This window comes from Martes martes (genome assembly GCF_963455335.1).
Source record: "Martes martes genome assembly, chromosome: 8".
In the NCBI taxonomy this organism is placed as follows: Eukaryota; Metazoa; Chordata; class Mammalia; order Carnivora; family Mustelidae; genus Martes; species Martes martes.
Window position 1 is genome coordinate 73467959 of NC_137895.1, and position 27312 is coordinate 73495270.

General features: G+C 37.5%; 1 protein-coding gene across 1 annotated transcript in view; it reads left to right on the forward strand.

Annotated features, from left to right (window-relative positions):
• The window catches only part of FGD4 (FYVE, RhoGEF and PH domain containing 4), a 202787-nt gene that overhangs the window by 128477 nt on the left and 46998 nt on the right, over positions 1 to 27312 (forward strand). The window contains exons 3-4 of the mRNA XM_080811709.1: positions 15179 to 15331; positions 23461 to 23644. Coding sequence (XP_080667835.1) covers positions 15179 to 15331; positions 23461 to 23644 — 337 coding nt within the window. The remainder of the gene's footprint in view (positions 1 to 15178; positions 15332 to 23460; positions 23645 to 27312) is intronic.

Genomic DNA, 27312 nt, shown 5'->3' on the forward strand with positions numbered 1-27312 from the left:
CCCTCATTGAATACATGATTTGCAAAACTTTTCTCCCATTCAGTAAGTTGCTTTTTAAATTTTTATTGATGGTTTTCTTCATTGTGCAGAAGCCTTTACTTTGATGTAGTCCTCTATTTGTTAATTTTTACTTTTGTTGCCATTGCCTTTGGTGTTAGAGTCTCTACTCTCCGCCAAAAAAAAACAACCCCAAAAACCAAAAGACCAATGTTAAGGAGCTTAGCCATTTATGTTTTCTTTTAGGAGTTTTATGGTTTCAGTTCTCTAATCCATCCTGAGTTTTTAGTGTACGTTATAAAGAAAGTGGTCCAGTTTCATTCTTCTGCATGTGTCTGTCCAGTTTTCCCAACACCATTTATTGAAGAGAGTGTCCTTTTTTCATTATATATTCTTGGTTTCTTTGTCATAAATTAATTGACAGTACATGCATTAGTTTATTTCTGGGCTCTGCATTCTGTTCCATTGATCTATGTGTCTTGTTTTTATGCCAATACTACGCTGTTTTAATTCCTATAGCTTTGTAATACAGTTTGAAATCAAGGAATGGCATGCGTCCATCTTTGTTCTTCTTTTTTAAGATGGCTTTGACTCTTCAGGGTCTCTTTTGGTTCTATACAAATTTTAGGATTGATTGTTCTTGTTCTGTGAGAAATACCATTGGATATTTTGATAGGAATTGCATTGAATCCATAGATTATTTTGGGTAGATGGACATTTTAACTATTAATTTTTTTAACCCATGAACACAGAATAACTTTCCATTTGTTGGTATCTTTTTCTATTTCTTTCATTAGTGCCTTACAGTTTTCAGTGAACAAATCTTTCACCTCTTTGGTCAAGCTTCTTACTGTTTTATTCTTTTTGATGCAAATGTAAATTTCTTAATCTCTCTTTCTGATAGTTTGGTGTTACTGTTTAAAAATGTAACAGATTTTTGTGTATTAATTTGTTTATTCTAACAGTTTTTTGGAAGCCTTCAGGTTTTTATATGTATAATAAAACCATGTGTCCAGATAGTGACACTTTCACTTGTTCCTTTCCAATTTGTGTGTCTTGTTTCTTTTTCCTGCCTAATTGCTCTGGCTAGGACTTCCAGTACCAAACTGAATAAAACTGGCAAGAGTGGCGTCTGTGTCTTGTACGTGATTTTAAATAAAAGCTTTTAGCTTTTCTCCATTGAGTATGACATAGGTGTGGATTTGTCATATATGGCCTTTATTATATTGAGACACATTTCATCTATACCCACTTTGTTGACAGCTTTTATCATAAATAGATGTTGAATTTTGTCAAATGGTTTTTCTTCATCTATTAAGATTATCATAGTGACTTTAACTTTCATTTTGTTAAGGTGCTATATCACATTGATTGGTTTGCAAATGTTGAACCATCCTTGCATCCCTGGATAAATCCCACTTGATCATAGCATATGATCCTTTTAATGTATTGTTGAATTCAGTTTGCTAATACTTTTGTTAGGGATTTTTGCATCTATGTTCATCAGGGATAATGGACGGTAATTTTGGGTGTGTGTGTGTGTGTGTTGTCATTGTCTGGTTTTGGTGTGAGGGTTATGCTGGCCTCATAATGAGTCTGGGAACGTTTCCTCGTTGTTTTGTTTAGTTTGTTGTTGTTGTTGTTTTTGTTCATTGTTTTTTGTTTTTGTTTTTGTTTTTGAATAGTGGGGGAAGAATAGGGATTAAGTCTTATTTGAATGTTTGATAGAATTCACCACTAACACTGTCTTGTTCTGAACTCTTGATTGTTGGGAGTTTTTTTTTTTTTATTACTGATTCAGTTTCCCTACTAGTGATTGGCCTATTCAGTCTTAGAAGATTGTATGTTTTTTGTGATTTATCCATTTCTTCTAAATTGTACTATTTGGGGTGAGTAATTGTTCATAGTAGTCTCTTATGATCCTTTATACTTCTTTGGTGTCAGTCATAACTTCTCTTTCATTTCTGGTTTCATTTATTTGAGCCCTCTCTTTTTTAGTCTAGCTAAAGCTTCGTCAATTTTATTTCTTAGATAAAGCTCTTAGTTTCATTGTGTTTTATTTATTTTAGTTTCTACTTCATTTCTTTTCACCCTGATATTTTTATTCCCTTTCTCCTAACTTGGGAATTTTTTCTTTTTCTGGTTCCATTAGGTGCAAAGTTAGATTGTTTATTTATAAGAGATATTTCCTGTTTCTTGAGGTAGGCATGTGTCTCTATAACCTCTTTTATCCCATTGATTTGGGTATGTTGTATTTCCGTTTACATTTGTCTCATGGTATTTTTTAATTTCTCCTTTGATTTCTTTGTTGACCCATTGGTTGTTTATTGTCATGTTGCTTGATCCCCTCATATTTTTTATTTTTCCCATTTTCCTCCTTTAATTGATTTCTTGTTTCATGCTATTATAGTTGGAAAAGATGTTTGATCTAACTTCAGTGTTCTTAAATATATTGAGACTTGTTTTGTGGCTTAACATGTGATCTATCCTGGAGAATGTTCCATGTGCATTTGAAAAGACTGCGTATTCTGTTTTTGGATGGAATATTCTGTATATAACTGTTAAGTCCATCTGGTCTAACGTGTTATATAAGGCTGATGTCTCCTTATTGATTTTCTGTCTGAATGATCTATCCATTGAGCTAAGTGGTATGATAAAGTCCCCTACCACTATTGTTTGGCTGTCAATTTCTTCCTTTATGTCTGCTAATATTTGTTTTATATATTTAGGTGCTTCTGTGTTGAGTGCAGAGATATTTATAGAAATTATATCCTCTTGCTAGATTGACCCCTTTGTTGTTATGTAATATTCATCTTTGTCATTTTTACAGTCTTTGGCTTTCTTTTAGCTTGCACTTACATAGAATGACTTTTTCCATTCCTTCACTTTCAGTCTGTGTCCTTACATCTGAAGTGAATCTCTTGTAGGTAGCATATAGGTGGGTCTTATATTTTCAATCCATTCAGCCATGGAACTTAGTCCATTTACTTGAACCTAATTATTGATAGGTGTGCACTTATAGCCATTTTATTAATTGTTTTTCCGGCTGTGTTGTATTCCCTCGGTTTCTTCTTTTCTTGCTTTCTTCCCTTTTGGTTTGATGACTTTCTATAGTATTATGATTAGATTCCTTTTTCATTATCTTTTGTGTATCTACTATAGGTTTTGGCTTTGTGGTTACCATGAGGCTCATATGTAACAGACTACATATATTATATATATAGTATGTATATTCTAACTATATATATTTATCTAATATATAGAGAGAGATTAGTCTACTAATCTCTCTCTATATACATATATGAGTCTATTTTAAATCAATAAGAAATTAGGTTTGTGAATGCATTCTAAAACTTCACAATTTTACTCCCCACCCTTCATGGTTGTATTTTTACTGTCCCATTGTACACCTTTTTTTTTTCCCCCCAGAAGAAAAACTATATCCTGGGTGTATTTTCTTCTAATTTTATTTTACTTTATTTTTTTAATTTCTTTTCAGTGTTCCAGAATTCATTGTTTATGCATCACACCCAGTGCTCCATGCAATACGTGCCCTCCTTAATACCCACTACCAGGCTCACCCAAGCCCCCACCCTTCCCATTTTACATCTTTTTATTTTGTGTATCTCTTAACTAATTTTTTCAGACTTATTTATTTTAGAAAGAGAGCACAAATGGGTGGGGCAGGGAGAGGGAAAGAATCTCAAGCAAATTCTAGGAATGTGGAGCTGGGCGCGGGGCTCAGTCTCACAACTCTGAGATCATGACCTGCCCCCAAACCAAGAGTCAGATCCTCAATTGACGGTGCCATCCAGGCACCCCTCCCTTAACTTAATCATTATAGTTGCTGTTACTCCCTTAATCATTATAGTTACTGTTATTTTTACTACTTTTGCCTTTTGAATTTTTGTACTAGCACCATTATCATTACCATATATTTACCTATAACAGTGAGGTTTTTACTGTTTTTTTTTCTTACTATTCAGTGTCCTTTCTTTTCAGTGTAAAGAAGTCCCTTTCACATTTTTCTTAAGGCCAGTTTAGTGGTGGTGAACTCTGCTAGCTTTTGTTTGTCTGAAAAGTTCTTTATCTCTCCTTCAAACGTAAGTGATAACCTTGCTGGATAGTGTTTTCCTGTTTAGAAGTTTTTTCCTTCAGCACTTTAAATACACCATCCCACTCTCTTCTGGCCTGTAAAGTATCTGCAGAGAAATCTGCTAGTAGTCTTATGGGTGTTCCCTTATATATAACAAGTTATTTTTTTTCTTATTGTTTTAAAAATTCTTTAACTTTTGATATTTTAATTGTAATGTGTCTTGGTGTGGGTTTCTTTGGGCTCATTTTTGAGGAATTCTTTGTGCTTTGTGGATCTAGATGTCTATTTTCTTCCCTAGGTTAAGGAAGTTTTCAGGCATTATATCTTCAAGTGAATTTTCTGACCCTTTCTCTCTCTTCTGGAATTTCTATGATGAGAATGTTAATCTGTTGTCCCATAAGTTTCTTAGCTATATTCACTTTTTAAAGTTCTTTTCTTTTTATTGCTTTGTGGGATTAGTTCTACTGCTTTGTCTTCCAGATCATGGATGCTTTTGTTTGTGTCATCAACTTTGCTATTGAATCTCTCTACTATATTTTTCAGTTTAGTTATTCTATTCTGCAGCTCTGTGACTTCTGTTTGCTACTTGTATTTCTAACTCATTTTTGAAGTTCTAGTGTGTTTATTCATTCTTCTCCTGAGTTCATCGAGCATCTTCATGACCAGTATTTTGAACTCTGTATCAGATAAATCTCATCTCTGTTTTATTAAGTGTTTTGGCGGGGGGGAGAGGTGAATCTTGTTCTTTCATCTGGAATATATTCCTCTGTTTTCCTATTTTGCTTGACTCTCTTTTCATTTCTGTGTGTACTATGTGAAACAGCTGTGTCTCTGTCTTGATGAATGGCCTCATATAGATGATGAAACTTATTGCTAACCTTGTCCTTTATTATCTCTCGAACCTTTGTGATTGTCGAAGCAATGTGATTTATTCCTGATTGGCCCCAGGTGTTGAGGGAATGGCTAACCCTTTGAGTCTTCCAGAAAGTGGGATCTCCGTCAGCTCCTAGCTTTAGGCTAATTGGAAGCTTAACTCTCAGGCACAGAGTCACCTTGGCCACCAGAGAAGATTCACCAAGAAAAGTGATGAAGCCAGGGAGATGCACTCCACTCTGGATTTGGAGCAAGTCTCTGTTAGTACGGCGGGCCCTGCAGAACCCCTGCCCCTCCTCCTTTGCCCATCAAAGACTACAGAATCTAAGTGGGCTTTTACAGCACTCCAGTGAAGTTGGCATGTCTTTGAAGACTGTCTTGGAACATCTTTATTCTTTCTTTCCTGTTTTCCTTCTCTCACGATCACTACTGAGTGGTGTTTATCCTCACTAATGTACTTAGAGCAATCTTTGGTTTTTCAAGTCAAGTCTTTGACATACGTCCAAATTTGATCTTTAATTTGTGTCGTTCTATTGCATGTAGTCAATTATATTTTGAATTTTTAAAAATGAAGCCTCAGTGTTTGTTATTAAATCAGGATGAATGAAAATCCAGGAATCTGTGACTTTCAAGATATGAGCTCCAGAGAACCATGAGATATTTTGGATTTTCAAAACTCAGCCTGGGACACTACAGTTTTATGATGTTGTGCACTGGTTTAACTGAACTGCATCCTGTCTGTTGGTGCCAGGCTGATTGTGGTTCACATTTATGAACAGTGCTTTTAGGAGATTTAAGTGAATTTCCAAGATGTGCTTTTAGGAGATTTAAGTGGATTTCAAACTTTGTAGTAGAAGAAACCCAACCTGAAAAGCAGGCAAGTGCAGAGTGGAAGAGAAGTCTATTGCTCAGATCCCATGTAAAAGAAGAAAACAAACAAACAAACAAACAAGGAGCACAAATAGATACAGTCTTGTGGGACCACAGCTGTAAACCCTGCTGGCCTCCAGACCAGGGAATGTGCAAGTGTCTCCTTGGTGACAGTTGGAAAGACTGGGGCTCCAGAATAGTGTATAAGCTCATTTCTGGGAGGAACAGTTAGGTTGTAGCAAGGCCAAGGGAGTGCACAAAGGTCGTGTCCCCTGGCCTACATACCCTGAGATCATGTCTGTGGCCTTTAAGTATGTAGTAATCCTGAAGTGAGTCCTTCTCTCTGAAGTTCTAGGACAAGTAAATGCCATTTTTCACATGACAGTGGGGTTGTGTTTTGGTCTGCTGTCTCTGCAGTCTTCTGGGGATAGTAATCCATCAAGAACTGTCACTCCAATGTTTCAAACCTGCTGGGACCAGAACTACAGTCTTCCCTGGCCCCAGAGCCAGGTGCTCAAGGGACATCCCTATGAGGGGTATACCTACCTTCACTAGCAGGTTAGAGGGGAGTGCAAAAATGGCACCCACCAGTGCCTCTCTCTCTCTAGAGAGAGTCCTAACAACTTTTTGGCAGATACTATAAGATTAGCAAATGAATCTCATTCACTCATGGTCTAGGTGCTTTTCAAACTGCTGCCTTTGTGCTGGGTCTCAGGGTGAGTGAGTCTGCAGTCAAATGCTTTAAAAGTGGAATCTCTGTTTCCTAGAACCGTATATTCTTCTGAATGTAAGCCCTCTTGGTTTTCAAAGCCAGCTATTTTGAGGGCTCCTCATCTCTCTGATATAGGTTACAGGGTCAAGGTGCTTCACGGGAGGCATGTCACCTTGCTCCCCAAGGAGAAGCTCCATATTTGTGACATCCTTCCTAATTGTGGGTTGTCACAGCAAGGGTAAGGTTTTTGGTGAGACCCTCTCTGCTTCTCCTACCCATATTGATGTGGCTCTGTAGTTGCTTGTTATAGAGGAGCTGTTCAGTTAGTTTTCAGGTCTTTTTCAGGGGGATTTATTTCATAGGTAGCTGTAAATTTGCTTATGGGAGGTGAGTTCAGGGTCTTCCTGCGCTGCCATCCTAAACTGCCTTCCTGAATAATGTAGTTTCTAGAAGGTGATAAGTGCTATGAAAAAAAAATAACCTATACAGCTAATAAGAGTAGTAGATGTACTGGGATGGTCAGTATAGTCCATACTGACAAAATAAAATTTGAACTAAGATGTGAAGAAGACAAGCAATTAGCCAGCAATTATATGGGGAAGAGCTTTCCAGCAGAGAATGCTAGACTGAAGGTGTACTTGGCCTGTTTGAGGAACAGCAGGGAACCAGTATGACTACCAGTGAACAAGGGGGCGATACTAGCAATGAGGTCAGTGGTAAGAGGATAAAGACCAGATCATGTAGAGCCTGTCAGCCCTTTTAAGGAGGTGAATTTTTATTCTGAGTGAAATATAGAGCCATTGGAAAATTTTTAGCCCAGGAGTGACATGATCTGATCGGGTTTTTAAAAGGGATGTCTCTCTGGTCCTGTCTGAAAACATGGATTGTACTACATGGCGGGTGGGGAGGAGCAGGGAGACCAGGTTGGAGTGTCTTGCTCTAATCCAGTTTAAATTTCTGGTCATTTAGGCCAGAATAACAGCAATGGGGTGGTGGTGGTAAATGGTGGAGTTGGCAGAATTTCTCGATGGATAGGATGTGGAGTGTGAGCAAGGGGACGTGAGGTTGCTTCCAAGCTTTCTGGCCTAAGCATCAATGAAGCTGCCATTAGCTGAAATGGAGAAGACTGTAAAGACAGTAGTTTGGGGTCAGTGTTGAGTCAGATTTAGGTATGTTGAGTGTGAGATAGCTCTTAGACATACTAGAAGAGATGCTAAGTATGCAACTGAATGTATTAATATTTCTTGACCTTTTCCTCATTAAGCAAGTGATATGGTTTTTATTTTTGTACTTTATTTTATTTATTCATTTTAAAGTGTGGGGCTTGAACTCATGACCCGGAGATCAAGATGTGAACTGAGATTAGGAATCCAGTACTCAACCAACTCAGCCACCCAGGTGCCCCTTTACTACTTTTTTGGGCAGGAATATTTTTAATTAATTTTTAATATATATAGTTTTATCCAATAGTTTTTCAACATTTTACTTTATTTAATTATATCTTTTAACCAGTTTTTATAAACTACCAATTTTGAAAGAAGTATTGCAAATATATTTACATCTAAATGATCATCAAATCCATTTTATGTTAGAAAATGTTTTTTTCCAAATTTTTAAACTTATATTCAGTTGATTAACATATAGTGTATTACTAGTTTCAGAGGTAGAGTTTAGTGATTCATCAGTCTTAAATAACACCCATTACATCCCATGTGCTCCTTAATGTCTGTCACCCAGGTATCCTATCCCCCTCACCGTCCCTCCCGTCCAGCAACCCTCAGTTTGTTTCTCGTGATTAAGAATTTCTTGGAGTGCCTGGGTGGCTCAGCCAGTTAGGCATTTGCCTTCAGCTCAGGTAGTGATCCCAGGTTTCTGGGATCAGCCAGGAGCACTTCTCCTTGTCCTACTGCCCCTGCTTATGTGCATGTGTGCTCTCTTTCTCTCTCTCTGTCAAATAAATAAGTAAAATCTTTAAAAAAAAAAAAAAAAGAGTTTCTTATGGTTTGTCTTCCTCTCTGATTTCATCCTGTTTTATTTTTCCTTCCCTTTCCCTATGCTTCTCTGTTTTGTTTCTTAAATTAAATCATATATGAATGAGATCATATGATAATTTTCTTTCTCTGAATGACTTATTTCACTTAGCATAATGCCCTCTAGTTTCATCCACATCATTGCAAATGGCAAGATTTCATTTTTTTTGATAGCAGAGTAATACTCCATCATATATGAACCAGGTCTTCTTTATCCATTCATCTGTTGATGGACATCTGAGCTCTTTCCATAGTTTGGCTATTGTGGACATTGCTGCTGTTAACATTGAGGTGCAGGTGCCCCTTTGGATCACTACATCTGTATCTTTGGGGTAACCACCAGTAATGCAGTTCGTGGGTCATCGGGTAGCTCTATTTTCAATTTTTTGAGGAAGCTCCATACTGTTTTCCAAAGTGGCTGTACCAGCTTGCAGTCCCACCAACAGTGTAAAAGGGTTCCTAGGTGCCCCTTTAAATTAAAGCTGTTTCATTTATTTTTTTAAAAAATACATAAAATTTGCCATCTTAACCATTATAAGTGTATAGTTCATTGGCATTAAGTACATTGGCATTGTGTGATACTGTGACAACCATCCATCCATAGAACCCTTCATCTTATAAAACTGAAATGCAGTACTCATTAAACAGTAACTTTCCATTCTCCTGTCTCCTCAGTCCCTGGCAACCACCATGCTACTTTCTGTCTGCTTCTGACTTCTCTGTGTAACTGGTATAAGTGGAACCAAACAGTATTTGTGTTTTTTAACTGGCTTATTTCACTTCACATAATGGCCTCAATGGTCATCCATGTTGTGTCATATTTCAGGACTTCCTTCTAAGGCTGAATAATATTCTGTTGCATGTATATGCCACATTTTGTCTCTCTCTTCATCTGTTAATGGATAGTTGCATTGCTTCCATGTTTTAGCTATTGTGAATAATACTGCTGTCTACATAGGTGTGCAAACATAAAGGATATATACTTTTAAATCTTTAATACACCCAACTTTCATAGATTTTCTCTTTTTCATAAGTAATTTCTAAGCACCTCTTCATTATAAAAGATTTAAATGATACAGCTATATAGACAGCAAAACGTGAAGGTTCCCATTCATCTTCTCTTCCTACTCCCAGTTCTCCCAGTTAAGTTTGCCCTGTTACTAACATCCCTTTCTAAAGCATTTATGCACATTAGTATGCATCTTTCTTTTTTAAAGGGGATCCTACTATACATATTTTTCTATAGTTTGTCTTTTATTTAATAATGTCTTGGAGATCTTGCCAATCTTATTTTTGTTTTTCTGTTTTTAACAATGGTTCATGTGTTCCATAAAGTTGCATCAACTAGTCATATACTTTTGTATAAGTACCCATATATATATATGTATATATACTTTATGTATGTATGTGTATATGTACATATTCTTTTATACACACAGGATTCTTTCTGTACATTCCTAGATGTGTAGAATTCCTAGGTCCAAGAAAATTTCTTAAATTATTAATCATATTTTCTTTTCTAAGATCTTTTATGGTTTGCTTGTTTTTCAAAAGTTCTTATGGAGCTCTAGAAGTTTGGAAAATGTATTCTAAAATAAATTTCCTGGCTATGGCTTTGTTCCCCTTTGCAAAAGAGTTGTAAACCATGAGTTTTATAACCTTAATGGGTTTATTAAAAAAAAAAAAACAACTGCTTGATCTTTTTTTCTTTTTTTATTATGTTCAGTTAGCCGCTATGTAGTACATCATTAGTTTTTGATGTGGTGTTCAGTGATTCATTAGTTACATATTATAACACCCAGTGCTCATCACAAAATCTAGGTATTTTAGGTAACACATGGGATATATGACCCTTATTTGAAATTGTAGGACAAAAGGAGAGTTTTTGAAGAGGTGATAAGAAAACATTGTTGAAAAAATGTCTTTTAATATTTTTAGTGTAGAAACCTGGCAGATACCACCTTACCCAGGGTCCAGAGTTAATATCACATGTGATAATCACATTGATAACATGCCATGATGTAATATGGTGAGATGGTAATACAGTGAGATGGGCACATTGTCTCTATGATGTCCTGCCCTCAAACCCATAAACCCAATTTAATCATGAGACAACATTAGAGAAACTCAATTTGAGGGACAGTCTACAAAATACCTGACTGTGACCCTTCAAAAGTGCCAGCATCATACAAAACAAGCAATGACTGAGTAACTGTCTTAGGTTGGGTGCCGTAAGGAGACAATGAGAACTAAACACAATGTGGTATTTTCGATTGGATCCTATAACAGACAAGGGATATTAGTAGAAAAATTGATGAAATCGGAACTGAATCTGTGGTTTAGTGTTTTTTCAATATTAAATTCTTAGTTTTCATAAATGTACCATGGTTATATAAATGCTAATTTTAGGGACCTGGGTGCAGTTCCTTGTAAACCTAAAAATATTTCAAACAAGTTTTGGGGCAGGGGTACAGATCATGCCTGGGTGGCTCAGTTGGTTTAGCATCTGACTCTTGGTTTCCACTCAGGACATGATCTCATGGGTTGTGAGATAGAGCGCTACGTCAGGCTCTGCACTCAGTGGGGAGTCTGCTCAAAGATTCTCTCCCTGTGCCCCTCCCCTAGTTCATGCTCGCATTTCCTCTCTCTCTCAAATATAAAATCTTTTTTAAAAAAGTAAGTTGTGGTTTTGTTTCCTTTTTTAAGGTATCATTTTGCTCTGGACAATGTACCCCTGAAAAGTTTGTCTTCCCTGGAATACTACTTCTTACCCCTTAAGCCCAGAGACCCTCTTGTCCCAAGGAGGGGAGTCCATTGAGCTATTATAGACTTGAGACTCGGTGCAGTTGGAAGAGATGTCATGAATGGTTGAGGCAGTATAGACACGGCCATAGCAAGGCCAGAAAGATGTGATCTGGGGGAATGGATACTATAGCAAGAGAACAAGCCTGAAGAATCACAGAACTGAGTGGACTTTGCTTTGAAGTGGATGGCCAAAGACTGTGAAAGAGCTATTTGAGAATGATTTGGCAAACTATAGCAGTTCAACACAAAGTTTTCCAAATAGGAGACAAAGTCACCCTAACCAGTAAGAGGGATTATCTACCACTCACAAGTGATACAGAAGAAGACAGACAAATGAAAGTGAAGCCGTAGTGGTAACCTCTCCAGCTGCAGTCAAAGACGAGGCTGGATTGATTAACTGAAAATATCTGAGGACTTTTGCAGTTAGTATACATCTAGACATTCCTTACAGGAGATGTGACCCAGCAAGCATGAATCAGTAACCCAGAGGAATGCAGAATGGGTAGGACCAGTGGCTGAAAAGATCATCGACCCTCAGGAAGAGACATTATTTAAATTATTTATTATTTAAATAGGCCCCCATCCGTCACACTAACATCATGTAACTGTTGTACTTTTTTTTTTTTAATTTTTATTTATTTATTTGACACAGAGAGAGAGAGATCACAAGTAGGCAGAGAGGCATGCAGGGGGTGGGGGGTGGGAAGCAGACTCCCTGCTGAGCAGAGAGCCCGATGCAGGGCTCGATCCCAGAACCCTGAGATCATGACCCGAGCCGAAGGAAGGCAGAGGCGTAACCTACTGAGCCACCCAGGCACCCCAACTGTTGTACTTTTATCTGAGCCCAAGATTAACTGTTTAGTCACTCTTCTTGGTAAGAAGAGTGGACTCTAAAAGTTAATACTAAATTTCTTGAATAGGTGAACCATCTGGTTGCAATTTTGTTTTCGGTTCCCTGTTATGCAATTGGCACCCAAATAAGAACTGTCTCCAAATGTGAGTAGGCTGAGTCAGTCATAAACACTCAAAAAAAAAAAAAAAAAAAGTTTTGTTTTGTATTGCTATTCCAAGATTACTTAGAAGATGAAATATTTAATGAAATGGCCGTTTTTTAAATGGCACATTTCTTTACCATGGTGTGTTTAACCTAGAGTAGTGGTCAGCAAACTTTTCCTATAAAGGGCTAGATAGTAAATATTTTTGGCTTTGGGGCACCTGGGTGGCTCAGTCAGTTAAGCGTCTGCCTTCCGCTCAGGTTGTGATCCTGGAGTCCTAGGGTGGAGTCCCACATCTGGCTCCCAGCTCAGCAGGGAGTCTGCTTCACCCTCTACCCCTCACCCTGCTCTCTTTCATATGTGTTCTCCCACTCTCTCTCTCTCAAATAAATAAAATCTTCAAAAATATATTTTTGGCTTTGCAGCCACAAATGGTCTCTGTTGCCTATTTGTCATTGCTTTTTTTGTTTTTTCCTTAACCCTTTAAAAATGTGTTTTCTGTATCTTTCACCGTATTTTCATACTTTGTGATAGTGGCTGAAGTTTGTAGACTGGTATTAAGCAATAATCTAAAATCAAGTTTCTGGCTATAGATTTATTGCCACTGACCAAAAAAAAAAAAAAAAAGTAAACCTGATTTCAATGGATTTATAAGAAAATGAATATGTAGTTGATTTCTTACTGCAGGCATTTTGGCACATTCATGGAAGATACTCCAATAAATATGAGACTTGCATAAAACCCATCATACCCTGAGAGTTTGCTATCCAGAAATAAAGAGCCTAGTTTTAAATTTCAAGTTACTTATTCAAGACATCTTTTGTTTCTAAATAGGCTAATTATTAAAGTAGTTTCATCTTTTAATATGTAAGTTGGTGATCTATTTTTCAAAGCTTCAGTATAATCTGTTTTCTCATTTAGCCCATTAGCTATCTCCTTTTTATAGTTTTATTGCTGTAAGCAGCATTCTTGCTTTCAGTGCCTCATTTTACAATCACATTATAGTTTGTGCCTCTGATTTGGAGCTAAACTCTGGCTTTTCACTGTTTCTGTCCCAAGGCCATCCTTCCAGACCCCAGCTGGTGGCCTTTAGGCCCAAGAAGCCATCATTGGGATCACCGTGGAACAAACATCCTAATGTTCCTAATAAAAGGCTGAGTCGTTGGATATCATGCTACTGATTTTAGAGTTATGCTTTGCCTCCCTCACACGGTTTTTCTAAAAAGGTAGATAGGATTACACATTTAAGGACTTGAGCTTTTATTTCTTCTGTTTGTGTTTGTCATAACATACTGTCAAATAATCTATAAATCCTGCATTCAAAGCCTTTGTTCTATTTGGCTAAACAGTGGTTCATCCAGCTGGCAGGCCATTTGAGCAGAAGGGTGCCTGATGATAACCCATTTACGTTGTTGTCCCACCGGCACTCTCAAACTTGTCGACAGTACTTGGAAGGGTTAAGACCTTCTAAAATTTGTTTTACCAAGATAAATTTCAAGGAGAATACAGAAAATAAAGCAGCATGCGCAGTTTTTAATTAATACTGCTTAAGAATCAAAATAAAAGAGAATCATTTTACTCAGTAAAAAGGTGATTAGGTTTTATTAGCATTTCTTGTTTTGGATAATTAAGGCTTTTTATCTCACAGTTCTCTCTACAGATATTTGGATTCTGTAAAAATGAAACTATTTTTTAAAAAGATTTTATTTATTTATTTGACAGAGAGAGAGATCACAAGTAGGCAGAGAGGCAGGCAGAGAGAGAGAGGGAAGCAGGCTCCCTGCTGAGCAGAGTGCAGATGTGGAGCTCGATCTCAGAATCCTGAGATCACAACCCAAGCCAAAGGCAGAGGTTTAACCCACTGAGCCACCCAGGCACTCCTGAGACTCTATTTTTTAAACAGTGATGGTTTCTTAAGTGGAAGACTTTTATTTAGTTATCACAATATTCCTGGTAGAAATTTTATTTTCTCCTAAGCAGAGTCCAGTCTGTTGTTAATATCATTGTGTCAGCTAGAAGAAAGGGAAATTTAATACAAGTGGTATAAAGAGAAAGCCAGCGGCATATGATTTCTTAAAAAGTCTCTGAAACTCAACAATTCACTTCTTGTATCAGGAACCGAACAGAAAATCGATCTATTTTCCTACATCTATGTCTTATGATGTATTTCGGTCTCTTAACATTTTAGAGTTTTGAGCTGTAGATAAGATCGTGTAATCTGTATAATCCTTTTTTTAAAAAAATATGCGGGTATTAGCTTGTATGTGTAGATCTGGAGTCTGAGTAAGCTCATGAGTGAGAGGGGTGTGTGTTCGTTTCTCACTGACCCATTCTTCTAGAGTCTTTAGGTCAGCTGTCATGTCGGTGCTTTCCTGCTTTGTTCTTTGGAGTCAATGACTGGTGACTGACTGGCTGCTGGAAAAGACACTTGAACAGATGAATACTGGGGCCCTCCTGTCCTCGCCTTCCCCCGTAGCAGCTGCATTCTGCCCTTTCTGTGGCCCTGCAAGGAAAGGAGGGAGAGAGGGTGGGGGTGTGCATGTGTGCATGTGTGTGTGTGTGTGCACCCGTGTGTGCGGCGATCTCTGTCAGTATGCATTACAAGGTTTCTTGAGCACATGGAATGAGATCTTTCCCAAGAAATTCTGTCAAGGCCAGCACACACAGGAGATGTGTTGCTCTGCTTAGTCTTAGATCTGTGATTGTTTTTGTTTCGTGGGGTAAGAAGAAATTTAACTCATGGGACATAGCTGTGTTCCACCTCTCTATTTACCTGTTCTTTCTTTTTGAACTCTTGCAGGCAGCAGTACCTGTCCAAAGATCACTGTTGTTCCACCTTATTTGAAAAGCAGCACGACCCCACAGGTTGATCAGAATGTATCTAATGAAGAGGCTCAGGGAATAAATGGAAAAACGCCTGCGAAACACTCAGCTGCAAGTCCAAAGCCACAAGGTATGTTTTGGTGTTTGTTTTCTTTTTGTTTGTTTGTTTTTAATCGGGTTGGGTGTTTTGTTACTGATAAAGGCTACCCAGAAAAATGATAATGACAAAAAAAGGGTTTTAAGTTTTAAATGGGAGATATTGGGTGGATTTTTTTTTTTACCCAGGGAAAAAATCAGTCTCGGGCAGAGTTGGGTATAGAACACCGTATATGTTTTTCTAATATGATTCTTTTCTCATTGCAGAAATTTACATGTCCCCTTAAGGGGACAATGATCACTTCATGCGTTATGCTTGACCTAGTACTTACTATTTGCATAATAAATGTGTGACAAATGAATGACTACTGTCAGAAAGTCAGTGTGACTTGCTAAATGTCAGAGGATCTGTGAAACAGATAACTGTAAAACTGTGCTTAATATACTTAGTAAGAATGTGATTTTATACTATTCAGGAACTAGGACTTGAAAATGCTTCTTAATAAAGTCATCCGCAGATACTAAAATAAACGGCTCCTCCATTCAAGAATTGAGCAGTTAATAAGGGGAAAAACAACTATGATGGTGGAAATCTTTGACTGTTTTGTTCAGGGACCATTTCCTTTTAGCAATAAATTTCTGGTGAACGGGGTATTAGCTTTGAGGAGCACAAAACTGCAATTTTGATGACAGAGAGCAAGGCTTTGAAACATTAACACAAAGCTGAGCCCTACTGTGATTTAATGTGTAGTTTCTTCCCAATAGATTTTTATCTGTACCAAATGATGAACATTCAGCCAAGAAACAATACTGGGCATTTTCAGAATTACTACACTCTGGAAAAAATAAATTTCTGTTTGATTTATGTGGTATTCACTTTTTGGTCTCTTTCTTGTTCTTTGGAAGAAAAGTTGTTACAAAGGCGTCTGGGTGGCTCAGTTGGTTAAGCAACTGCCTTCTGCTCAGGTCATCATCCCAGAGTCCTGGGATCAAGCCCTGTGTCAGGCTCCTTTCTCGGTGGGCAACCTCCTTCTCCCTCACCCTCTCCCTCTGCCTGCTGCTCTGCCTGCTTGTGCTCTTTCTCTGTCTGTCAAATAAATAAATAAAATTTTTTTTAAAAAGTTGTTACAGAGAACACGTCATAAAAGAACAAGTGTTACTCTTTAAAGTTCTTATGTTTTTAGGATTTCTGAAAGAGTCTTAAAGGTGTTTAAATAGAAAGGGGTTTAAAATAGAATCTGACAGATTGTGGGACATTTTTCTTTTTGTTCTCACTACTAGGTATATTTATGGTAGTATGGGGGTAAGGCTATCAAGTGAGGTCAAATAATTGGTGATTCAAATGAATGACTCATTCATGAGTTCATAACCTTTTCTTTTGACCATATTCCTCCCTATGTAAATGATATGAATATGAACATAGAAATTTTTGTGATCATGATTTAAGCTATTTTATTTGCAAAATACAAAATTCCATCTTGCTTGTTAGACCTGAGCTGACAAAGATCAAATGAAGTAAGAATATGAAAAACAAATGTAATTCAGTTTTATGTAATTACCCAGATCACAAACAGGAATTTCATTATTTATAAAGCCTTTTTTGGGAATTTCATTATTTATAAAGCCTTTTTGGGGAAGCCTTTTTACTTCTTTGTGTTTCATAGTCCATTGAGATAAATTACACCAGTGTCCTTCTGAGTTGCTATGTGCCAAAATAATCATCTTCCTTAGGGAGATAACACTTGATCTTGCTTTTGCTGTTTGGAATTATATTAAAGTCAATATACTGATATTTAAATACATTTATACTTCCTATTCTGAATATGGATTAATACATATAATTTTACAAAACTATAAGGGCTATTTCCAGGTATTAAATAAATCATTTAGAGAACATTGTGCTTTTTGAAAGTACTCTCATTCATTGTTTGGTTCTTCCCTCGTTCCCTAGCTAAAATTTTAACTGCACTGTCACCTTTGACATTTCATATTTCCTCACACTTACTTAACTTTTTCTCATTCGTTATCATTTAACCTACTCTTTATGGCACTTCTCCATCTTGGTTTCTTTCTGCCTTTGTACTGCAATCCCCCATTGCATTGCAGGCCTTCTGTAACCCTTGTTGAATGACTCCCTGATCCATTGCCATGTTTCCTCTACTTTGTTTCTACTGTTCTTTGTTTAAAACTTGGAAGAATGGGTGCTATATAGAGAGAAACATTCAGGAAATGAGGCTACACCTTGGTATTGTCAGATCAGCTGCCAAACAAATTGGGCACTACTTACTTATGGGCCAAATAAAAGTGTTTCCCCACCCTCTAGTGGAGAGAGGCTCGCTTTTAATTTCTCCAAACCCTTAAGAATATTTGGGTGACTGAGGCAAAGAAAGGAAGGGATTATTAATGGGGACTTCCTGTACAGATCCAGGGATTATCACACTGACACCTTTATTCTCATGGCGTGGCAAGTCCCTTACAAATTTATGAATGGTGAGCCTAGGGAGGCTTCAAGATCCATTATGTAACTTTAAGATTCTTACTTTATGGGGCGCCTGGGTGGCTCAGTGGGTTAAAGCTGCTGCCTTCGGCTCAGGTCGTGATCCCAGCGTCCTGGGATCGAGCCCCGCATCGGGCTCTCTGCTCAGCGGGGAGCCTGCTTCCTCCTCTCTCTCTGCCTGCCTCTCTGCCTACTTGTGATCTCTGTCTGTCAAATAAATAAATAAAATCTTAAAAAAAAAAAAAAAAGATTCTTACTTTATTTATTTTTTAAATTTTTAAGTTTTTATTTATTGAGAGAGAGAACAGATAGTGACAGAGATAGTGAGAGAGAGCACAAGCAGGAAGGAGAGGGAGCCCAATGCGGGGCTCGATTCCCAGGACCCTGAGATCATGACCTGAGGTGAAGGTAAGCACTTAACCAATGAGCCACCCGGGTGCCCCTAATTGAAGATTCTTATTTTAGATAAGCGTTTATTATCTTATTTTAGATAAGTGTTCTCAACTGGAGATAATTTTGCCGCTCTCCTACCTCCACCCGATGGCCTGCACTTGATACTGTCTAGAGACTTTTTTGCTGGACACCACGTGTGGCAGTTTCTGATGGCAGCTAGTGGGGAGAGGCTGGGAATGCTGTTCAACATCTTACAGTGCGCAGGCCAGCCCCCCCAAAACAAAGAATTATCTGGCCTGAAATGTCAGTAGTTTGAGAAACTCTGATCTGGATCCTCAAAAGAGCTCACAATTAAATCTTTTTTTTTTTCCCCTCCTGTGGAATGCTAATAATATAGCTACCATTTATTTTAGTGATATTTAAAAGGAGAGACAATATTAAATACCTTTATTAGTGGTGATTATGTAGTAATGTGTCTGGAACAACATTAGGTTTTTATGTTTATTAATAAGTAAGTTATGAGGATATAGTGTACAGCTCGGTGACTATAGTTAATAATACTGTGATGTATATTTGAAAATCACTGAGAAGAGATCCTAAAAGTTCTCATCACATGAAAGAATTGTGACTGTGTGGTGGATGTTAGCCTTCAGTGATCATTTCACAATATATACAAATATACAAATACACAAATAATTCATATAATGTTGTATGTCAATTTTATCAATTAAAAAATACCAACAAGTAAGTATTTTTGAACAATTACAGTTTTAAAACAATGAAAGAGCTGAATTTTAGATTAGATAAGCTTCTATTTGAATCTAAGTAAGAGTCTGTTGCTTTTGAAATGGATTCCTTTAATAATTAGGGCTTGTTTTGCCTCAGCCTCAGAAAATACCCTAAAGCCGTAGAAAACAATGGTTTATTCACTTCATATCAATCCTACCCTTCAAATAAATAAATTAATGAGCAACTTCCAACATAAGTCTTTCTTCTTGTTCACCACTTTCAATATCGGCCTATTTCCTGCCATGCTAGACATAAACTCAAAATAACTTCTTTAGCAGTTAAAGCTAATAGTTCTTTTTCTCTCAGGAGCTTTGATCCACAGCATTCTCCATAGTTGTTTATTTTGTAGAGCCTATATATCATCACTCATCAGTCATTAAAGCTTAATGTTTAAAAAAGTTTCATGAACTTCAAAAACCACATTATTGTTTGAATAATTTAAGAAAATGTGAGGTACTCAAACCTATTTCATTTGCTTCTAAAGTAAAGCATCCTATGTGTAATGTTCCGTTTTTAAAGTATAATATGTTATAAATTTATAATGTATTAAAAATAACCATCTGTGTAGGGCACCTGACTGACTTAGTTGATAGAGCATGGGACTCTTGATCTCAGGATTGTGAGTTCGAGCCCCACCTTGGGCGTAGAGTTTATGTAAAAATAAGATGGCCAGCTATTGTTTTCCATAGTAAGTAAAATGAGACTAATCAAAATCCACTGGTAATTCCCAAACTTAAGCTGGCGATTCATTTTTTTCATGCTCAGTAATTATCTCGGATGATTGGAAATTTTTGAATAAATTGTTTTGTTCTATTTACGGTCTGTAAAATTGGCTGCAATAGGGCCCATTTTCCTTACAGTCGACTAGATATCTCAAAGTTAGCATGTCCACAACTGGACTACCGATTTCTCAAAAAATTGCTTTATGTGTTGTGTCAGTTGATGACAGTTCATCCTTCCAGTGGTTCAGGCCAAAGGTCTCCAGAGTCATCCTTGGCTCCTCTCTTTTTCTCTCGTATCTCACATTTATTCTATCAGGAAGCCTACTTTTAAAGCATACTGGAATCCTACCTTCTTCCAAGTACCATTATTTCACCTGAATTTCTGCACTAGTCTCCTGACTCTTCTCCCTGTTTCTGCCCCATTTCCTCCCTGTTTCCTGACATTCTCAACAAAGCAGCCAGAAAGACACAGTTGGTTAGAAGTCCTGTCGTGTTACTCCTTTGCACAGAACTCCAGTGACTTCTCATTTCATTCAAAGTCACTCTCCTTACAGTGTACCACCAGCTTCTGTGTTGCCAAGTTACCCGACCCTCCCTCTGACCTCTGTACCTTCTCTTGCCTGCTTGCTGCTTTGGCTTCAGTCACATTGGCTTCCATTGCCTCTAGCTTGGTCTCTACTGGATGGAATACTCTTCCCAAAATAACTCGCTCAACTTCAAGTCTTCTTCAAATCTGAACTTTTCAAAGAGGCCCACTTTCAGTACCCTACTTAATATATACTGCAATCTGCCTTTCTCCCCATTTCCTATACTCCAAATCCCTTTAAACTTGTTCTTGCATTAGCCCTCCCCCCTTTTTTTCTTAGCTCTCACCACCTTCTCATAAATGGTTTATTTACTAGCTTTTTCATTTCTTATCTTTCCTTTTATTCATTGATAAGATCAAGTACATAGAATTTAATAGTTATTCATTAAATGCTGAATTAATGAAAAAGTGAAAATTTAACGAAACCCTGTAATAGATATGTAAGAATTTCTGTAGGATATGTATTTTGTAACTGTCAAGTTCTTAATGGCTCTGTTAATTAAAATTCCCTCTCGAAATACATGAGATATCATATTGCTTGATATCCTCACTGACTCTTGGTATTGATTTAAAATTTCTGGTTAACCTGATGGGGCTGAAGTAGAATCCTATTTAGATTTAATTTTCATTTCCCTGATTATCAGTGAGGTTGAACACTGCTTTTCCTATTTACATCCATTGGGCTGCAGGGGGAAGAAGTAAACTCAACCTACTGGTTGAGTTTAAGAGAGATTCAGTGGAGGTGCTGATAGAACACCTAGGAGATGTCCAGGGAGCATTTGGAAATGTTGACCTCCATAGGGTAAACGATCAGAAATGTTGAGAAAGGGGGCAGGGGAGGGGAAGACGAGAGTCTTTTTTACTCACCAGTTATGTTTTTTTGGCCAAAGCACACATTATTTCCCCCTAAGGCAGTGTTTATGACACTGTAGCCATTCATGTATCATCTTGAAATTTGTGTCATATACATGTAATATTTGTGCTCTTTTATTTGAAATGTGCATATTTACTTTATTTTCCATTTGGGTTGTCTCCGTTGATGAGATGTCTCCTCTGTGCTTCTAAAATAACAGCACCCCAGTGCCCGCTTTTATCAGCCTCATTAAACTGTCTCCTCACTAGACTATGAACTCTTCGATGACATTTTTTTCCTTCACGTATTCCACAGATTTGCCAAACACTGTGTATGTGGTTACTGTGAATATATTTGTGATCAAAATAAACTTGTTTCTTACCCTCACAGAACTCCAGCCTTGTGGAAGAGAGAGCTTTACATCTGTACTATACTTAATATTTTATTTCTGGTTTCTTTAATACTATTTATGACTACTTAATCATAATAATTTATTATAAGCATTTTGGAGACAAAGTACACAATGCTATGAAACAGTTTAGGTAGGCATAATTGATATGGGAGAAGTTAGTGGAATTATCTCTGAGAAACTGACTGACAACATATTATTTGAGTTTTCTAAGCATCTAACAGTGTCTGATATGTAGTAAATAGTGTTCACTGAGTAAACTCTAGATGGGTGAATTAAAACAGTTTTATAACAATTTTTGTAACAATTTTTATAGAATTATAAAGAACACATTCACTTCCTTTTTTTGAATATTCTAATTAGGAATGTTGGAATTATTCCTAATATTAAAACTGCTTGTGTGTGTGGGGGGGGAGGTGATATTGTCATAGTTTGCTATTTTGGTGTAATTCTACACAGGAAATTTTTCCTTCAAATTAACAAATATCACGCTTATATAAGTCCCTTCTTTCTCAATGGATACTATATTTAACCATCCCCCCTGATCATTTCTTGGAAAATAACATCATTTCATAAAAAGAAGCATGCCTTTTTTTAATTGGGATTTTCTTCTTGTGTTGAAAGGGAATGAGGTGAATTAATTGTCATACCTGTAGCATATTTTTTTCTTTCTTTGTAAGAATTGATAACTCACATAGAAATGATGACATCTAGGCCAGTGAGCATCAGGCAACTGTCAGCCGAGTTTATAGAAGAAATAAGAGGACTGAAAACCAGGGTAGCCAGCTGGGGGAAAATGGGGCATGTAATAAGAAGGAGACATGATTCCCTACCCTTCCTTGGGAATACAGAACAAGGATTTTAAAAAAGAAAAACAAGGAATTTATTTGATTTGTTAGAACCAGTTGTAGAAAAATGCATACAAGTTATATAATCCTTTACCCAGAATGTTAATCTAAGAGGAAAATTATATTGGTTTTCAAAATTGAAGTAATCCTGTACTGATGAAGCAGGCACTTATGGTGTATTTTCTCCTCTACAGAATTTCTCATCTGTTAGAGATATTCCATAGATTTTAATATTTCAGGAAATGATCTGTTAGCTGAGGGAAGAACTTACTACTAAGCAAATAATTTGTGGTATAGTAATACAAGCCAACTATTAACATAGCAGACAATAATAACAGAACTCCTATAACCCCCTATTGCTGGTTTTATAATTGGAAGCAATGCTGACAGAGGAAGGAACTAGAGTCTGGGTACCAGTCATAAAATCAGATCAGCCTTATTCCTCTAGGGCAAGCACTTAACCACTCTGAACCTTCATAGACCTAAGAGGTAAATAATGCTACCTATCTCAAAGGACTGTAAAGTGAAAATTTTCATCTAAGATCAAATGAGGTCAGGAGCTTTTGTTAAATGGGAAGATGCTATAGTAATTACTGTTGTTTGATATTGTTTTATTGGCTTTTAGGTCTCATTTACTAGCTCTGGATTCTATTATATTCGTTATTACTCTATATTTAGAAACTCTGTTTCATAACAAGCAGTGTATACCTAGGAATTAGTTTCAAAGTTAGTACTTTCTTTTCTCTGTTTAGATAAATAACTGCCATGTTATCTCTAATAGACGTTGGAAGTTCACAGCAATATGTAGATGGCTAGATGTTTAATAAAGCCATATTTAAAATGACTTAAAGTTAAAAGAACCGCTTGAATCTTGGAGATGGGATTTATAGAGGACACAGCAAATGTCCTAGATAGAGATCCCTTGGTTAAGATTCAGTACAAATTTGAGAGACCCCTTTACAAAAATTTGATAATGTTGAAGATTTTTGCACCCAGGCCATCAGTTTCATTTGTTATGGAATACGTATCCATGAAATACTGAATTCTTTTAATTCTTCTTCTACAGTGCCTCCAAAGCCATTGCATCTGCGGAATTCAGCTTCGTCCAATATACACCAAACCCCCAGGCATAAAGCTTTATCTAGTGAGAAACCAAGGATGGAGGAAGTTAAACCTGCCCCTGCTTCTTGTGTCTCAAAAGAAAAACCCAGTAAGGTATCAGATCTCATCAGTCGCTTTGAAGGAGGCAGGTAAGAGCTAATTCACAATGAGAAGAAGAGGGGAGAAGAAAGCTGGGCTGTTTGTATGTGTGTGTGTGTGTGTGTGTGTGTGTGTGTGTGTGTGTGTGTGTGTGTTTTAAGATGATAGAGTAATGGATTTTCTAAATCATAAGAATTTTATTCTACTAGGTTTGGGAGGCTTTTAGAAAGAGTAAATTTTAAAAATACTTAAAACTTGCCCGAATATGAACTGTCATTTACTATATATTCCCTGTGTGCAGCAGGGTCTCTGCCGCCAGCTTTTTCATCACATTGTGTGTGGTATAGATCAATTGATAATGCGCTCTCATTTCCTTTGTATCTGCCTATGTCATGTTGTGTTATGCCTTGGGGTCATGCGGTGGGTAGCTGGATGTCTGGGTTGGGAAAGCAGGAGGTTGTCTCTCCTTGTTTCTCACTGTGCATGTTTGTGACTGTAATTTCTGCTGGTCTGTGCCATCTCTGTGGCCTTCTTTCTGACCCACTTTTTATTTAGCATGAGTCTTCAGTATCCATTCAACCCCCATACCCCTATCTCCACTCCCTCATATCCTACTAGGTTTTGTGAGGAGACATTGCCAATAGCAAAATAAGTTTCGGTTCTGTATTTATTAGATATAATTTTATATTCTTTAGTCCTAATGTTTCAAAAAAGGTAAGTAAAATATGAATTTCTCACTTAAAGATAAAAATAAACTCCCGTAAGTTGTTTTTCTCCTTTATGACCTCAATTGCTTTTTCTTAGAATTCCCATTGCTGACATAAATAGAATTTTTAAAAAATTTTAATCAGAAGGATTTTAATTTATCTGTCACCAGAAGTCTATATTTAAGTCTATATAAGTCTTATATAAGACTTATATAAGACTTTTATATATATATATATATGACTATATAAGACTTATATATAAGTCTATATAAACTCCCTTTCATCCTTGAAGCCAAATATTTCCATTCATTGCAGTGTAATATTTGGGAATGGTTTCCTGCTAGGTGATTACATTATTTATTTGCAGGATTTATTGTTATTTACATAGTGGATCATAGCTTGGAAATACTTCAGAAATCTTCTGAAAATTGTGACCAAGTACAAAACTGCAGTGTCCTTCATTTAAAATGAGATTATATTTAGAAACAAGTTCTTAAGAAGAAAAGTAGTTCAGAAGCCTGTCTTCATTTTCATTCCCAATCAATTGTGGGAACTTGAGTCATAAATATTTAAACTTTAACATCTCTCCCTCTAAAGTAGGAATTTTAATACCTTTACTATCTTAAATTATAGTAATCTTTACCAGGATTATTTTTTTTTAAAGATTTTATTTATTTATTTGACAGAGAGATCACAAGTAGAGAGGCAGGCAGAGAGAGGGGGGGGAAGCAGGCTCTCCACAGAGCAGAGACCCCGATGCGGGACTCGATTCCAGGACCCTGAGACCAGGATCCGAGCCGAAGGCAGAGGCTTCAACCCGCTGAGCCACCCAGGTGCCCCTACCAGAATGATTTAATTCCACTTTAAATTTTTTTTTTCCTCAGGGCAACTTGATTCAATAGCGCAGTCACCTTTCATATTTGCAGTTCTCAGGGCCATGTCCAATGACTGCATAATATCTGGGAGGGCTGGAGCCCTAAGCCCTGTCTATAGTGCATACCAGATTTGGAGGCAGGTGTGGGAAGCCCTTAATAGGTCAGTATTGAAAAGGTTGAGCCTTCTGGTTCTCACCATTTTGGTAACCCACTGTTTGCATTCCTGTCCATACACAAAATGTATACAGTTTTTCTGCCTATTAGTACGTTTTCTTTTACTCTTTCAGACCTCACAGATTCAAAGTCATTTTTCCATGCAAAGTTTGAAGGTTGTATCTAAGGAGTGGTGTGTTGTAACCTAGACATTTAAAGCAAACTTATTCTAAGTGCAGATAGGATGTAATGGGAGTATTTTGGCAAATCTGGTGAAGGAGGGTGTTACTTGTAGCAGTCTACTGCCTATATGAAAAATGATTATATGCTCTTAGTGAGGTATTACTGGTAGGAATTGACCCTAAAAGTGTGTGAATGGGTTAGTGTTGCACTGAGTCTATAGGACTTGAATGGGAAGTTGTATTTCCGGTTGAGTGATGCCCGTATGCCTACGGTATGTGTAGCTTTCAGGATTTACCCCAGTTGTTACAGTTTAAAGTAGCATTTTGGGGAATAGGAATTCAGCAGACTGAATTACCGCCATAAACTGACAGGAAGAGTGGGGTCTTACTGTTACCAACTATTAGACAACACTATGTATCAGACTATATATCAGAATTTTGCTCTTTGCAGTAATGCAAGTAAGACTATTAAGATGAGTGATTTGGAGCACCTGAATTTTATTTATTTACTTATTTATGTATATAAGTATTACTACAGTCCCACGCTTCCTTCCTTCCTCCCTCTTCCTTCCTCCCTCTTCCTTCCTTCCTCCCTCCCTCCCTCTTTTTCTTTCTTTCCTAGTGTAAGAGAAACTAGCCTTTTTTTTTTTTTGAGAAACTAGCCTTTTTAACCCATGAAAGATTTCAAGATTTTAGAAAGAAATAACATCTTGCACAAAACTGAACACTGGCTTTTCCTGAGGACACTTCAAGGCCATCTGTTTTTTCCCTTGGTCTGGGATCCACAAAACAGCAGGAATATGCGTATAGGTTCAACCACTGTTTTTAGCGACCTCTCACCACCTTATCTCTACCCCATCTCAGTGTTCATGTCCCCTGGAAACCACTTATTACAGGAAATTCCTACCCTTTTTTTTTTTTTTTTTAGGATTTTATATGTCAGAGAGAGAGCACAAGCAGGGGGCAGTGGCAGGCAGAGCAGGTGGAGGGAGAAGCAGGCTTCCCACTGAGCAAGGAGCCCAAAGCAGGACTTGATCCCAGGACCTGCAATCATGACCTGAGCTGAAGGCAGCCACCTAACTGACTGAGCCACCCAGCATCCCAAATTCCTACCTTTCATCCAACACAGTCCTTTCCAAAAATCCTAAGCAAGCCTAAAATTGGTTCAGAGGATCTGCTGAGGAACTTTCTGCTGGGTCTCTGGACCCTGATGTGGGCAAGGAAAGGAAGACCGTGCCATTCAAATCACCAAGTACTGCTTGAGAAGTCGTCTAGGCCAAGGCGTGTACTCCCCTAGAAGGCACACATTAACGGTGGAGTATGTGACACTTACTTACATTGACAACCACCAACTTTTATATATATGGCATTTTTCCTGCCAAATTTTTCCTTCCCTTCCTGTGGTGCTGAGCTTACCATGTCTTTATTAACATTCTTGCCATCTGTGGTATCTCTGTTCCATTCTCCGTTCATATCCGGAGTGTCCGGGAGGAGTAGAATGTGAAGGGAGAAGGTAACACATCTGAGCACTGTCCATGGACTGTGCTGCTGTGTCCTCTAGCCTGTAACCTCTCCCTGCACTGGGGAAGGTCTGGCCTGGACTTTCTTCCTGCGTTGTGTGTGCAGGGTACTCACCTGCTCCTTGTTCCCGCCTGCATGTTCTAGTGTATTACAATGTGGGGTTAAGACCATGGATTTAGAGTCAGACTTCGGGGTCAGACTCTAGCTGTATCATTTCTTAGCCGTGTGACATCACTTTATTATGCAAGTTTCTAAGCTTCAATTTCTCTATTTTGGGGTC